A 14,211-nucleotide genomic window follows, 5' to 3' on the forward strand; every position below is an offset into this window, starting at 1 on the left:
ACAATAATGAAAAAAAAGCCCGCTACTTACTGCTCCTGAATAGAGTACAGAGGAGTGGCCAAAAAGAGAGGTCAATTTCGGGAGGAGAGGTGTCGTGCGGTGAATATTTTGTTTATTTGCTTTTTGTTCATCTTATATATTACACACGTTTCTTTAATACGATCACTCTACGGAACATTTGATATTTTAGTTAGTTTACGTGTCTTTATATAAATGTTGGTGCAGTTGCTTTTCTTTAACTATTCTGTCATGTTATATTTGCTCTTTATATTGTTTTTCTCTTCCGCGTAGCAAAACCGTCAAGGAGTCGTGCATAATCCGATTACCAGAACGTCACGGAACTAAGGGTCTCTGTGGCCGGCGGGGAACCAGTCAGCGGCCGTCAATATCATCAGAGGGGGAGGCCAGTAAAGTGTAGATATAATGACCTTTTTTTGTCCCATATCTTGCGAGGAGTGATGACCGAGCGCTTCATTATTTTGCCCGCCTTATCTCTCCCCTTTATGAGACCCCAAGGCAATCGATCTACCTTTGTTTTTTTTCTGCCTTGACTCCCTGCGTGATGTGGAGTTTGAAGCGTCTGGTCACTTACCTACTCTATTTTTTTTTTTCGTATGCCAATCTCCTCTGATAATTTTCCCTTTTTGGCTCACTTAGAAATAACCGTTTAACCTAACTCGTCACTTACTACGGAGCTAAAATTATATCTATTTTTTTCTTTTATTTAGTGCGTGATGCTAAGCTTTAAAGTTACTCATTATTTACACTTTCCATCGTTAGACTCGACTCACTTTCACATTCTCCTTCTGTTTTCTATTTCAAACCTAACGTCATCTCTCTACCCCATTTCCCCTTCAGACACTTGACTCGGCTTCATTTTTCCCTTCCGTCTTTTACATCAAACCTAAAGCAACGTTGCCAGACAGTCGCACTCAGTCTCTCATATTTCCCGAGTTCCAACCCCCAAAAAACTGTCTCCTTGGCCCCAAAAACGAGATATATTTGTAGTTATCGTCAAAATGGTTGCTTATTGTTGTTTCCTGGTGACCTTTATGGGTGAGGAGGAGGAAAATGTGATGCTCCGAGTACGATAATCTGGCAACGGTGACCTAAAACCATCCTTCTGTATCACACTCCTACTTGGTACACTTACATAAGCTCCATCTTTCTCTTCTGTCTCTTATTTCAAACCTAAAATCATTCTTCTACATCCCATTTTCACTTCATACACTTGGTCCAACTTCACCATTACGTTGTCAATTTTTTTCACTTACCCCACATCCACATTTCTCTCCTGTCTCTTATTTCAAACCTAAAATCATTCTTCTTCATCCCATTTTCACTTCATACACTTGGTCCAACTTCACCATTACGTTGTCAATTTTTTTCACTTACCCCACATCCACCTTTCTCTTCTGTCTCTTATTTCAAACCTAAAATCATTCTTCTACATCCCATTTTCACTTCATTCACTTGGTCCAACTTCACCTTTACTTTGTCAGTTTTTTTCAAGTCAAAACTCATCCCAGAAATTCATCTCCTTCTCCCACTTAGACGCTTCTCTCATTTCATATTTCGGCGCTTGACCCAACCTCTCACCCAATTCCCCTTTAGACACTTGAATCGGCTTCACTTTTCCCTTCCGTCTTTTATATCAAACCTAAAACCATCCTTCTGTACCACCTTCCTACTTGGGACACTTACACAAGCTCCACCTTTCTCTTCTGTCTCTTATTTCAAACCCAAAATTCATTCTTCTTCATCCTGTTTCCACTTCAACCTCTCACCTTTATTTTCTGCCTCTTGGCCAGCTCCGTTTTGACCTTCAACTCTTCGTGAATGTCGTCGTACACCTTCAGCATAACGCCATCCTCGTCGTCCACGTTCTTCAGCGCCTCGCTCAGGATCTTCTTTCGCTTCTCCATGTTCTTCTTACGCTTGTTCCTCTTCGCCTTGAGCTCCGTGTCTTGTGACTTTTCCCCGCCCACCATCTGTTGCTGCAGCTCCTTCAGTCTGTGGGAGAGAGAGAGAAGGGAGTAAGGGAAGGAAGTACAGAAAGAAATGAGAGAAGGGAGTGAGGGTGTGGAATGAGATGAGGGAGTGAGGGAAGGGATGGGATAAGGGAGTAAGGGAAAGAAGTGAGAAGAGAGTGAGAGAAGGGAGTGAGAGAGAGAGAGAGAGAGAGAGAGAGAGAGAGAGAGAGAGAGAGAGAGAGAGAGAGAGAGAGAGAGAGAGAGAGAGAGAGAGAGAGAGAGAGAGAGAGAGAGAGAGAGAGAGAGAAGTAAGAGAATAAATTTGAGACAGGAATGTACAAATAGATAAGCGTTTGAAGATATGAGGGAGTGATAGGATGATAGAAGAGATAGGAGGGAATGATGAATGCAAGGAAAAAGAATACAGAACAGGAGCATGTTGTCAATTAAAAGAACTCGATAGATGAACAGAGTGAAGTGAAAAGACAATTTAAGAAAAAGTTTAAAAGGAGAGAGAGAGAGAGAGAGAGAGAGAGAGAGAGAGAGAGAGAGAGAGAGAGAGAGAGAGAGAGAGAGAGAGAGAGAGAGAGAGAGAGAGAGAGAGAGAGAGATGACCGAAAAATCTTGGCGTAAAATGAAATGAGTCAGAGAGAGAGGGAGAGAGAGGGAGGGATAAATTCAGAAAGGAAGGAGGGAAGTGACTGATGGGAGGAGAGAGAGAAAAATAAGAGAAGATAAATTTTGGAAAGAAATTGAGAGAAAAGGAGATGCCGGGTGGTGGAGATGAGGGGGAGGGAAGGAGATGAGTTATGGAGGGAAGCTTCGAGGAAATTTAAAGAAAAATATGGAGCCATGAATAAAAGATGCAGGAAAATTATGGTAAAAGAGGAATAGCGAGGATTTGAGGGAATATGGAAATTATGAATGGAAATAATACAAAAGTTTGATATATAGATAAATAGATAGATAAATAGACAGATATAGATAGACAAATAGACAGAGATATAAAGATGAGTATATAATCAGACAGACAGATAGACAAATGGTTAATATAGACAGTCTAGAAGAAGAGTCTAACTAAAGGAAAAGGAAAAAAGTCAAATTCGATGAGGTGAAAATTTATTGAACATATTCCTCAAGATAAATGTGTGTAATAACTTTTGGAAATCTAAAAAAAAAAAGGAAAGAGGGAAGTTTGACGAAAATCTGGAAAGACGCTTTATGATCAAGAAAAGTCAACACGAACCGGAAGCGAAAAGGAAAGACGAAGAATTAAGACGAATGTTAAAGTCATACCTCTTGAGCGCTTCCTTCTGCATCGTGTTCATCATCTCCGCCGGGCTAAGGGGAAAAAAAAGAACATGAACAGCTATGAAAATGTTGCTGGGTGGCGGACCGAGTGAGCGAATCCATGAAAATTCGCTCCTGGCTTCCGAGAATTGTGCGGAAAAAGGGCGACAAATTGGATTAACTGAGTCGATAAGTTTTATATGACATGTTTCCGAGAAGCGAGCATTTATTTAGACATAACTCCCCTCCCCAAAAAAAAAAGATCACAACACGGCAGAACAGCATATGGCACTACTCTAAAGAACACGACTCAACCCAACCAACCCAATGGAGCACAACACACAGCAAACACCAGACAACACAAGACAACACAACCGAATTTAACCCCACCCAGTCGAACACACCACGCAACACAAAGCAACTCACATAAATACCAACCCAACGCTACTCAACCCTAACCAAATCTATTCAACCCCACCCACACCAAACCAACCCTATCCAAATCTATATCAACCCTAACCAAACCTAACTCAAACCTAATTATCCCTAACCTAACCAAACCCAACTCAATTCTAACCAAACCAATCCAAACTTAATATAACCCAGTCCAACCATAACTAACCCTAATCTAACCCACCTCAAGCCTAACCACATCAAACCAAACCTAGTCCAACCTTGGCCTAACCTAACCCAACCCAGCCCGGTCTTGCCCATCCTTGCCCAGCCCTCTCCTACACAACCCTTCCCAACAAACCTTAACCTATTCCAACTTTAACCAGCCCTAACCCATCCCAGTCAATCTAACCAACACAACCTAACCCAGCCCAACCTTACACAACCCTTCACAAGAAACCCTAACCCCATTTCATGTTAACCAGCCCTGACCCTGCCGAGTCCAACAACCCATCCATAATCTAGCCCGGCCCGATCTTACCCAGCCTTACTTAGCCCTCCCTAACACAACCTCACGCAACACTCACGGGGCAGAGGGCACCGTGGACATCGCAGACTTGGGTATCGTCCTGAAGGCCCCGCCCGCCGGTCCTTGAGCCACCTCGGACTCCCCCGCCGGCTGACTCTCCTCCTCGAAGTCGTCCTCGTAGACATACTCGTCCTCGATGTTCTTTTGCTGTTGCTGTTGCTGCTGTTGTTGTTGCTGTTGTTGCTGTTGTTGTTGTTGGACGAAGACCTGTTGTTGCTGCTGCTGCTGCTGATGTACCTGTTGGTGTTGAGGTTTTTAGTGTTTATGTGATTCCTGATTATAATTCGTGATTATTTGTTTTTATTTATTTAGTTATTTTTATTTATTGTTGTGTGTTTCAGTTTTTTTCTCAACTTTTGTTATTCATATTTTTTTTCTGTGTGCGTGCTTGTTTAAACATCTCTCTCTCTCTCTCTCTCTCTCTTTCATTATCTTTTTTTATCGATCTATATTTACATCTATCGATCTATTTATCCCTCTCTCTCCCTCCCTCCCTCCTCAGCACACCTATCTCTCCCCCTCACCAACCCCTTCTTTCTCCTTTCCTCCCTCCTTCCCTCCCTCTCATCCTCTCTACCTCCCCTCTTTCCTTCCTTCCTTCCTTCCTTCTTTCCTTTCTCCCTCCCATCCCTCCCTCCCTCCCCATGACTCACCTCCCTCTGCTGTATCTCCTGCACCTTCCCCTCGTACTGCTTCTTCAGGTTCTCCATGTTGGCCTGCAGCAGGGCGTTGTTCTGCTGCTCCGCCTGCATCTCCTCCTTCATCCTCTGCATCCTCTCCTCATACTCGCGCCGCACCTTCTCCCGCTCCTCCTGAAGAACACTCTCGTCCGGCGCCACTGACACAACTGCGAGGTGGAGAGTGTGTAATGTGTGTTGATCGGCCACAAGAAGAAGTTAGGTAGATGGATGGCTTGACAGATGGAGGTGTAGGTGAAGAGTGCGCTGACAGATAGATTGCCAGATAGATAGATTGGTAGGCAGATATTGCTAGGTCGTGTGTTTATTTACCGCAAGAGAGAGTCAGATAGTTTGGCTACGAGATGAAGAATGAGTTTGTTGGTCGTAGGAAAGTTGGACAGATATATTGATAAAGAGTGTGAGGTGAAGTGTGTGTGTTCACGGCAAGAAAGAGTTAGACAGATAGAGTGGGGTTATATAGAGAGATAGGAAGAGAGAGAGGGATAGGCAGACATACAGAGAGCGGTTGAGAGAAAATTAAAAGGACTGTTGTGATGCATGGTATTTTTCTCTTTGAAGAGTGTGTGTGGTGTCACTGGTGTGTGTTTTCTAGTATTTCTGTTGCTTCCCGCGTTGAGAAAGGTTTGTGCTCCTGTAAGGCGTGGCTCAGTGACTTGTGTTGAAGTTTGTATTGCTTGATGGAATATTGGTCGTTTACTCGTAATTACAAAAAAAGAATGATCCATAAAATTTTTGGATGATTGTCAGTAATTATTGGAGCAGCAATAATAATAATAATAATAATAATAATAATAATAATACACACACACACACACACACACACACACACACACATAATAATAATAATAATAATAATAATAATAATAATACATAATAATACACACACACATACATAATACATATTATTATTATTATTATTATTATTATTATTATCATTATCATTATTATTATTATTATTATTATTATTATTTTTAGTAGTAGTAGTAATAATAATAATAGTAATAATCGAACTATTATAATGCAAGTCTCTACTTTAGCCTCAAGCAACAAATCTATGAACAATAGTATTAAATCAAACACTGTCTAGGAATAGAGAGACTACCTGAAGGAAACATCCCTCTGGTCACTGCGAGGGAAGAAGGATTAGTACACTAACTAACGCGCCATTGCACCTCAGCGCCATGACTCACCACACCACCAAACCAACACACTATAGTGAAAACAAATTGTCGAGTCCGTTTTGGCGTTGGCTCCCGCGGGTCCATTTCTCCCCTCTGCTCTGCCACACAGTCCCAACACCTATTTTTTCCTCTCATATGTTACCTTTAGCTTACATATGAGAGGAAGAGATAGGTGTTGGGACTGTGTGGCAGAGCAGAGGGGAGGAAAGGACCCGTGGGAGCCTACACCTGACCGGCCTCAACATATTTGGAAGACTATAGGTAAGGAGCGCACTATTTCTATGTACAGAGAAGCTCGCCAGGATCGCTAACTACCTGTACTCATGCGTCGTTTTACCCGTCACAGACAAACGTTACTATTAATGAAAAGAAAAAAGTAAAGCAAAGTTTACTGTCACTGAAACAAAGGAAGCGAAATCATGTGAAGGAATATTTTTAAGTATAATTAGGAAAAAGTAGATAGGTAGCTGATAGGGCTTAGGACAGGATAAACAAGAGTTGAGCTTAATTGGCAGGCATACTTAGAATAGATAGTATCGTAAATTTATGATTAAAAATTATCAAACAAAAAAATGGGCTCACGTAGAATATATACAAGAAAAGTTTTTAAACCTGAGAAGAAAATTGTCTTTCAAATATAAACATGAGCACACAAGATGTAAAGTACAACCAGAAGACTGAAACAAAAGAACGAAAAAATAAGCACAAGATAATCGATTGTTTTTAAATGCTGAGAGAATAGAGAAAATGTCCCTGCGTTTTCTGTACACTCTCAAAACAAAAAATCAAAAGTATATACAATTAGTAAGTAAAAAAAATAAAAGGCAGGGAGGGGAGTCTCATAAGCGCACCCCCACACCGCCTGGCCGCTACACACACCAGCAAAACCCTGTACGTGTGTGTGTTTGTTTAGAGAGGAAGCAGAAAAAACGGCACACTGTCAGGGCAGACTCAGACAAACCTTTTCCGCCCCCACGCAAGTCCCGAGATCCATTCCCTGACGAGACAAAGCGACATGGGTCAGAATAAAGGGGATATATTAAATGGAGGACTATTTTTTTTTCTAGAATTATTGAGGCATAGTTGTGTGTACTGTTTTGCCTGTGACATAGTGTTGGGCTTGTGTGTGTGGTGGGAGGGGGTTCTGTGTGTGTGTGTGTGTGTGTGTGTGTGTGTGTGTGTGTGTGTGTGTGTGTGTGTTTACATGGAAATCCGATTAGGTCCCGAGGGTGAAAATAACTCACATTTGGTACCACGCAAGTCTCTGTTCCTTTCCTCCTTCCTTCCTTTCTCTTCTCTCCATTCCTCGTCTTCCTTTTCCCTTTTCTTTCCGTCTTTACCACTCTTTATCATCCTCTCACTCTCCTCCTCCCTTTCCTTTCCCTTTCATCAGTCTTTTTTTTTTGTTCCCTATCCATCTCTCCTTACCCCCGTCCTTTCTTCTCCCTCCCCATCACTTTCTTCCCCTTCCCGTCTTTCCCTCCCACCATCGTCCTCAAACATTTCTCTCATACCGACCTCCATGTAATGTTTCAGCTCCGTCATCCCTCCCCTCTTCACCCAGCCAGTCATCCATAACACTCTTTTTTCTACCTTCCTTACTCCCTCTGCCCTTTCCCCTTCATTTCTTTCTCTTTCTCACCTTCCTCCTTCACCCTTTTTCCTTCTGTTTCATGCTTTTCTTTTACTTTACTTTCTCTCTTTCCTTGTTCCCTTACCCCTTTTATATTTCTACCTGTTATTTCTAGCCTCTCGTAACCCATATCCTTTACTTTTTTTTACTCTCTCCCTTATCCGTCCTCTTTTCTATCCTTATTTTCTTTTTGTCCTCTCATTCTCTTATCATCTTATCTAGTCTACCATCCCCTTCTCTATCTCATTGCCTTATCTTCTATGCATTCTTTCGTCTTACTCTTTCAACTAACCTCCTCTTCATCTCATTATCTCCTCCTCCCTTCACTTTATTATTCCCTGCCATGTTTTCTTCTCCTTCCTATTGATCTTTTCCCTTTCATCCTCCATCTCCATCTTCACTCCCTCATTCCACACAATCCATCCCCTCCTATTTCTCTTCTTCCTTATTAACCTCTCCCCTTATCATCCTTATCATGTTTATCCTCCCATTTTCCTTATTAACCTCTTACCTTTCATCTCCTATCTTCCTCTTCCTTCCCATATCATTAAGATCTTCCATCCCTCCCATCCTCCTCATTTTCCTTCTAACCTCACTTTAACCCTCTCCCAATCTCCCTCCCCCTCCCGTATCTTCTCCCCATCACACTAATGGACATAATCACCCCTACAGGTACCCATTTCATAACGGCTTAGTCGCCCCGGTAATTGCGTCACGTGACCTGCATGTCCACCAGTCGTTCACCTCCAAAACAAATGACGCAACAACATGGATGACTCCTGACCCTCCTCGCGCCCCGGGTTACGTAAGAGATCCTTTTGCTGTGTCGTTTTCTCTTCTTTCTATTTTTTCTATTTTTTTCCTCTTCTCTTTTCTTCTAATCGTTTCTCCTGTCTTCTCTTCTCTTCATTTTCTCTACTCTTCATTTTTTTCTTTTCTTCTCTACTCTGATCTTCGTTTTCTCTTCTCTTATTTCCTCTTTTCATTTCCTCATCTCTTCCTTTTCTTTTCTTCTCTTTTCCTCTCTTCTCTTTTCTTCTCTTCTTTTCTCTCCTCTCCTTTCCTCTTATCTTCACTTATATTCATTTTTTCTTCTATTTTGGTGCCCTTTAGTTTTTCCCTTTAGATTTGTTTCGTTTTTTTGTCTTTTTTCTTCTTAATGGGTAAAGGTCGTTGGCCGTTGATCTAATCGTGCTGAATGAGTCTCTGTTTTGTTTTCTTGTCTTTCTTGGTTAAACAGTGTCCTTGCTTTCTTTTCCTCCTCCTCTGTTTCGCTTTTTTTACGGGTTCACATTATCATGGTCTCATCCTCCAAGTTACAGCTCACAACCAGCGTTTTCTGCCCAGTTTTTTTTCTCCACGTTTTCCTCGTATTCTCTTCCTCTTCCTAATCCCTTTTTTTTCTTATTTGTCAACCTTCACCTCTTCCTCCCCCTCCTGGTGTGCTTCTTGCTACTTTGCTTCATATTCTACTCTTCCTACTTATTTTCTTTCTCCTCTTCTTCCTCCACCAGCCACTCCTCCTCCTCCTCCTCTTCCTCCTCTTGTTCTTCTTCCTCCTCTTGTTCTTCTTCTTCTTCCTCCTCCTCTTCTTCTTCCTCCTCCTCTTCTTCTTCTTCTTCCTCCTCCTCTTCTTCTTCCTCCTCCTCCTCCTCCTCCTCTGCCTACTTCTCCAATATCCACGGTCACTCCCAAATGACATCTTCCAGCGCATTTATTACCCAAGAATCACATCATTTCTACCCAATACCCGTCTCATTTCACCTCCTAATCCCCTCTTCCCTCCCTTTGGTTCCCCTCCTTCGCTCCTCCTCCTCCTCTTACTCCTCCTTCGGTCACTTTCTCCTCCCTCCATCCTCACAACACTTACTGGTTTCCTGGGGGCCTTGTTTTTCCAGCATTTCCTTGAGTTTCCTGATCTCCTCCTGGTACTCCCTCAGCATGGCGTCCTTCGGGTCCTCGTTAATCTTGGGCTTGTTCTTGATGTTTTTGGCACGGTTGGCATACCTCAGGGTGCTCAGCGTCTCGTCGTAGTTGTTGTCGGCGGGGCTCAGACAGGCGACCATCAGCGTCTTCGTGTTTCCGCCCAAGGAGTCCTGAAGAAGAGGGAAAGGAATGTGTGTGTGGACGAATCCTTGGCTGAGTTCGATTGGGGTTTGGAGTTGATGGAATTAGGTGTGAATTTGAGTCTGAGTAGCGGGTTTTTTTTCACATTTGTTACCTTTTTATGCCCTTGAACTGACTCCTCTGCTGTAAAAAAAAATAATAAGATGAGTTCGTAGTTGCTAGATGAGTTGAATTCGATTGAGGCCGAGACTGTAAGAGAGATTGAGCATTCACTCGTTTACTAACTCCATCTATATTAGTTCAGTTAGTCAGTCAGTCAGTCAACGGTTCTGTCAGTCATCTTCTCAATATTTTAGTCATCCAATCAGGAACTTGACCGTCCCACCAGTCAGCCATCAATCACCTACTGGTTCAGCCATCCAATAAATCAATTTCTCAGTTATCCAGTCAATTAGCCACTCTATTACCGAGGCACTCAATCATTCACTCAGACAGTTAGTCAATGCGCTGGTTAGTTAGACAGTCAGCAACTCTATCGCCCTGTCAATCAATCATTCACCCAGACAGTTATATAGTCAACACGCCGGTTAGTTACAGTCAGTCAGTCAGCCACTCTATCACCCAGTCTACCATTCACTCAGTCAGTCAATCAATGCATCGATTAGTTAGACAGTCAGCAACTCTATCGCCCTGTCAATCAATCATTCACCCAGACAGTTATATAGTCAACACGCCGGTTAGTTACAGTCAGTCAGCCACTCTATCACCCAGTCTACCATTCACTGTCAGTCAATCAATACATCGGTTAGTTAGACAGTCATCCAATTAATAAGTCAATCAACAGGCAACTCGCGCCCACCTGCAGCAGCCTGGTCAGCTTGGAGTCTCTGTAGGGGATGTGTTTGCTCTTGCCGTCCACCAGCGCGGAGATCACGTTCCCCAGGGCGCTCAGGGACAGGTTGATCTTCGTGGCCTCCTTCAGCCTGTCCCCGGTCGCTCCTGTAGGCGAGAAGAGGGTGGGAGTGACACAAGATGAACATAAACACACATACACTCATATATTAGCAGTTTGTTTGCCCAATTTACAGACACACACATACATATTTATTGTTATAGTTTGCCCAGTTTTCACGTCAGTCCTTGCCACACCTTATCATCCGTCATCAAATACAAAAGCATAACACAAGGATATAAAGAGACTACAAGAGATCACTTAACCTAAACGTGACAGCTCCGTAGAATTAGTTTTATACCATCTTTCCAGCTTCTCAGTTTCATAAAACCTCCATTATTTTCAAGATTTCAGACGTAATTGCAATAAGGACGCATCTGTTTAATTCGTTCTAATCATCCACTAACGTATATAGAAACTCCTATTTGCATATCACCTTTTTAAACCTGAAATTCCCCTGCATCACGTAAATTTAACCCGTTGACTGCGGATTTCCTACAAGAAGACCTAACGAAGCTTCGGGAATGGAGCAAAAAGTGGCTGTTACAATATAATGAAGAAAAATGTAAAGTCATGCACTTTGGGAGGGGATAGACAGGAGAAAGACATGGGACTATATGCAACCACGCTACCAGTAAAGGCCAAATCCATGCCAATCGCAGCGGACGAGTTAAAACCCCACCTTACCTGTCTTAGCCTGCCTCTCTGACCCCGCCAAGTCCACGAGGTTCAATTTGCCACTTCGAATAGCGTCAGACTCCCCCGTGGTGGCCATCATCTCGAGAGTTATGGTGAAGATGGAATGGGAGCGCGAGGAGTCAGCGTTCATGAGAGTGGCGCCCGTGGACCGATTTTTCCAGCCTCTGTCCATGAGCTCTTCGCATTCGCTCGTGTTGTGGACCGGGTGCTGCGACAGGCCTGGGGGGAGGAGGAGTTACGGGAATGAATGGGTAAGAGGGGTAGCGGAAAGGAGGAAGAGAGTGAGTTGGAGGAGAGAAAAGGAAACATGGTAAGTAGAGGTTGTTAGTGGTTTTCAGCTTTTAATGGAAGGGAAGAATTGGAAGAAAGGTTAATAGAGGGAATGTTAAGTTAAAGAAAGGGGTTTAGTGGACTGAAGGGTTGGATGAAAGGTTAGAAGAGAGAAATGGAAATATGGTAAGTAGAGGGTTGTTAGTGGTTTTAAGCTTTTAATGGAAGGGAAGGATTGGAAGAAAAGTTAATGGAGGGGATAAGTTAAAGAAGGGTTTAGTGGAGGGGAGGGTTGGATGAAAGGTTAGTAGAGAGTTAACAAGAGATTTTCCTTGAGATGATGATAAGAATGATTCGTTAGGGTTTAGTAAAAGAAGGGGATTTAGTGGAAGAGATGATGAAAAAATATATTGAGAGGCTATTTAAGCGGAAAATATATATGCGAGAAAATTGTAGGAAAAGTTATTTGGGGACTAGCAAAGAAAGTTGTTTTGGTAGTTGGAAGAAATACGAAAAGGGTTACCGAGGGATAATCAAAAGAAGTTTGTACTAGAAGGGAGAATTACAGAAAAGGTTACTGATGAGTTCGTTCACCTTCGGAAAGTAAAAAGTAGTGAATGGTAAAATAACTTAGTGAATGACAAAGTATAGGTAATGGTTAGGGGAACATTGATTCGTGATAACTTTCAATTAGTGCCACGGAAGAGGTGTCAGTGATAAAAATAAGTTAGTGTTGGATGCCGCAGTTAGATGGGATTGTGTAAGCCGTTGTGGGAGTAAATGTCAATCCAAGAAAAGGTTAGGTGGGGACGCTGAAGAAAGGTTAGTAGGAAGGACGGAGAAAGGTTACTAGAAGAGATGATGAAAAGGTTACAGAGAAGGAGACAGAGATAGGAAGGTTAAGGCAGAAAGGAGGGGAGAGGAGGAGAGAGGGTTAGAGGAGGAGAGTATAGTTAAAAGGTCAGTGAAAGAAAGGATAAGAGGAAAGGAAGGAGGGAAGGAAAGAAGGGTTTGCGGAAAGAGAAGGAGAATGTGAGAAGTTGTAGGGAATGAAGGAGAGTAATGTTTGTTTTGTAGAAGAGAGAGAGAGAGAGAGAGAGAGAGAGAGAGAGAGAGAGAGAGAGAGAGAGAGAGAGAGAGAGAGAGAGAGAGAGAGAGAGCAAACATGACATCGCCAACACGCATATTAAAAAAATTAACACCTGTTCCTGCTCTTCTTCCTCCTCCTCCTCCTCATCCTCCTCCTCCTCCTCCTCCTCCTCATCATCATCATCATCATCATTATTCTACTCCTCCCCCTCCTCCTCCTCCTCCTCCTCCTCCTCTCAAGGCCACCAGAACAAGATCCCGAAATGCCAATCGACCTTCGGAGGTACACACTTGGGTGACGCTGACTGAATTATGCAAGCAATCAATGGTACTGGGCGAGAGAGAGAGAGAGAGAGAGAGAGAGAGAGAGAGAGAGAGAGAGAGAGAGAGTAAAACATTGAGAGAAATAAACAATAACAGAGGAAATATAAAAAAAAGAAAGAAGGAAAGAAAGAAAGGAGAACAGAGAAGAAGAAAGATTAAATGAAAGAAAAGTAAAGACAGAAAAACAGTGAGAGAAAGACAGAGAAAAAAATTAAACAAGAAGTAAAGAAAAGAAGACAAAGAGAGAGAAGAAAAAAAGAAAGAGATATACAGACAGACAGACAGACAGACAGACAGAAAGAAAGGGTAGGAACAGAAACCCCCCCCTAAAAAATGCTACGACAGATTCACTCAGAAACATACACAAAAATAAATCGTTACCAGCAAAACAATCCGAGAAAGAGCAGCGAAAAACAAGCGTCATTTCGTTAACATTTGTAGGCGAGGAAGAGATCGACAAAGTGTGATATATGTAAGGAAGTGAGGGAGAAAATTGAGGGAATACTCGTGAAAGGCGGAGATGATCGGGTTCTTGCGTGAGGGAGGAATGGAGGAGGAGGAGGAGGAGGAGAGGGAAAGGGGAAGGAGGTGGTGATGGGAAGGAGGAGGTGAGGGGAAGGAGAGAGTGAGAAGGAGGAGGTGAAGGGTAGAAGGAGGTGAGGGGAAGGAAGAAGAGAGGGGAAAGAGGTAAGAGGAAGGAGAGGTGTGTGTTAATTCCCGTCTCTCTGAATGAAGGGAAGAGGAGAAGAAAGGGGAATGGAAGATGAAGAGGTGAGAGGGTAAGGAAAAAAGAGGTGGTAGTGTTATTTAAATGTATATTATTGTTTATTTGAATGCGAGTGTTTGTGTGTGCGTGTGTGTATGAGAGAGACAAACCACATATAGAAAGATAAACAGTGGCAGAAAAAACACTGACACATATTAACACGAACGCAATTTCTATTTCTAATACTGACTGCTAATACTTGTAATACTAACATTAACACTTCAGACCAACGTTGCCAGATTGTCGTACACAGCCTCTTATATTTGCCGATTTCCGACCCAAAA

At 42.6% G+C, this 14,211-nt stretch overlaps 1 protein-coding gene across 4 annotated transcripts in view; it reads right to left on the bottom strand.

Moving 5' to 3' along the window:
• Positions 1–14,211, bottom strand: part of LOC126980369 (osmotic avoidance abnormal protein 3-like) — an 87,642-nt gene that overhangs the window by 35,517 nt on the left and 37,914 nt on the right. For all 4 annotated transcript variants that reach the window (XM_050830220.1, XM_050830223.1, XM_050830221.1 and 1 more), the window contains exons 7-13: positions 11,467–11,697; positions 10,687–10,826; positions 9,631–9,856; positions 4,899–5,092; positions 4,244–4,482; positions 3,270–3,314; positions 1,788–2,013 (exon numbers count right to left, since the gene is read on the bottom strand). In XM_050830220.1, the coding sequence (XP_050686177.1) occupies positions 1,788–2,013; positions 3,270–3,314; positions 4,244–4,482; positions 4,899–5,092; positions 9,631–9,856; positions 10,687–10,826; positions 11,467–11,697 (1,301 nt within the window). The remainder of the gene's footprint in view (positions 1–1,787; positions 2,014–3,269; positions 3,315–4,243; positions 4,483–4,898; positions 5,093–9,630; positions 9,857–10,686; positions 10,827–11,466; positions 11,698–14,211) is intronic.

The sequence above is a fragment of the Eriocheir sinensis genome, chromosome 44 (assembly GCF_024679095.1).
Source record: "Eriocheir sinensis breed Jianghai 21 chromosome 44, ASM2467909v1, whole genome shotgun sequence".
Lineage (NCBI taxonomy): Eukaryota > Metazoa > Arthropoda > Malacostraca > Decapoda > Varunidae > Eriocheir > Eriocheir sinensis.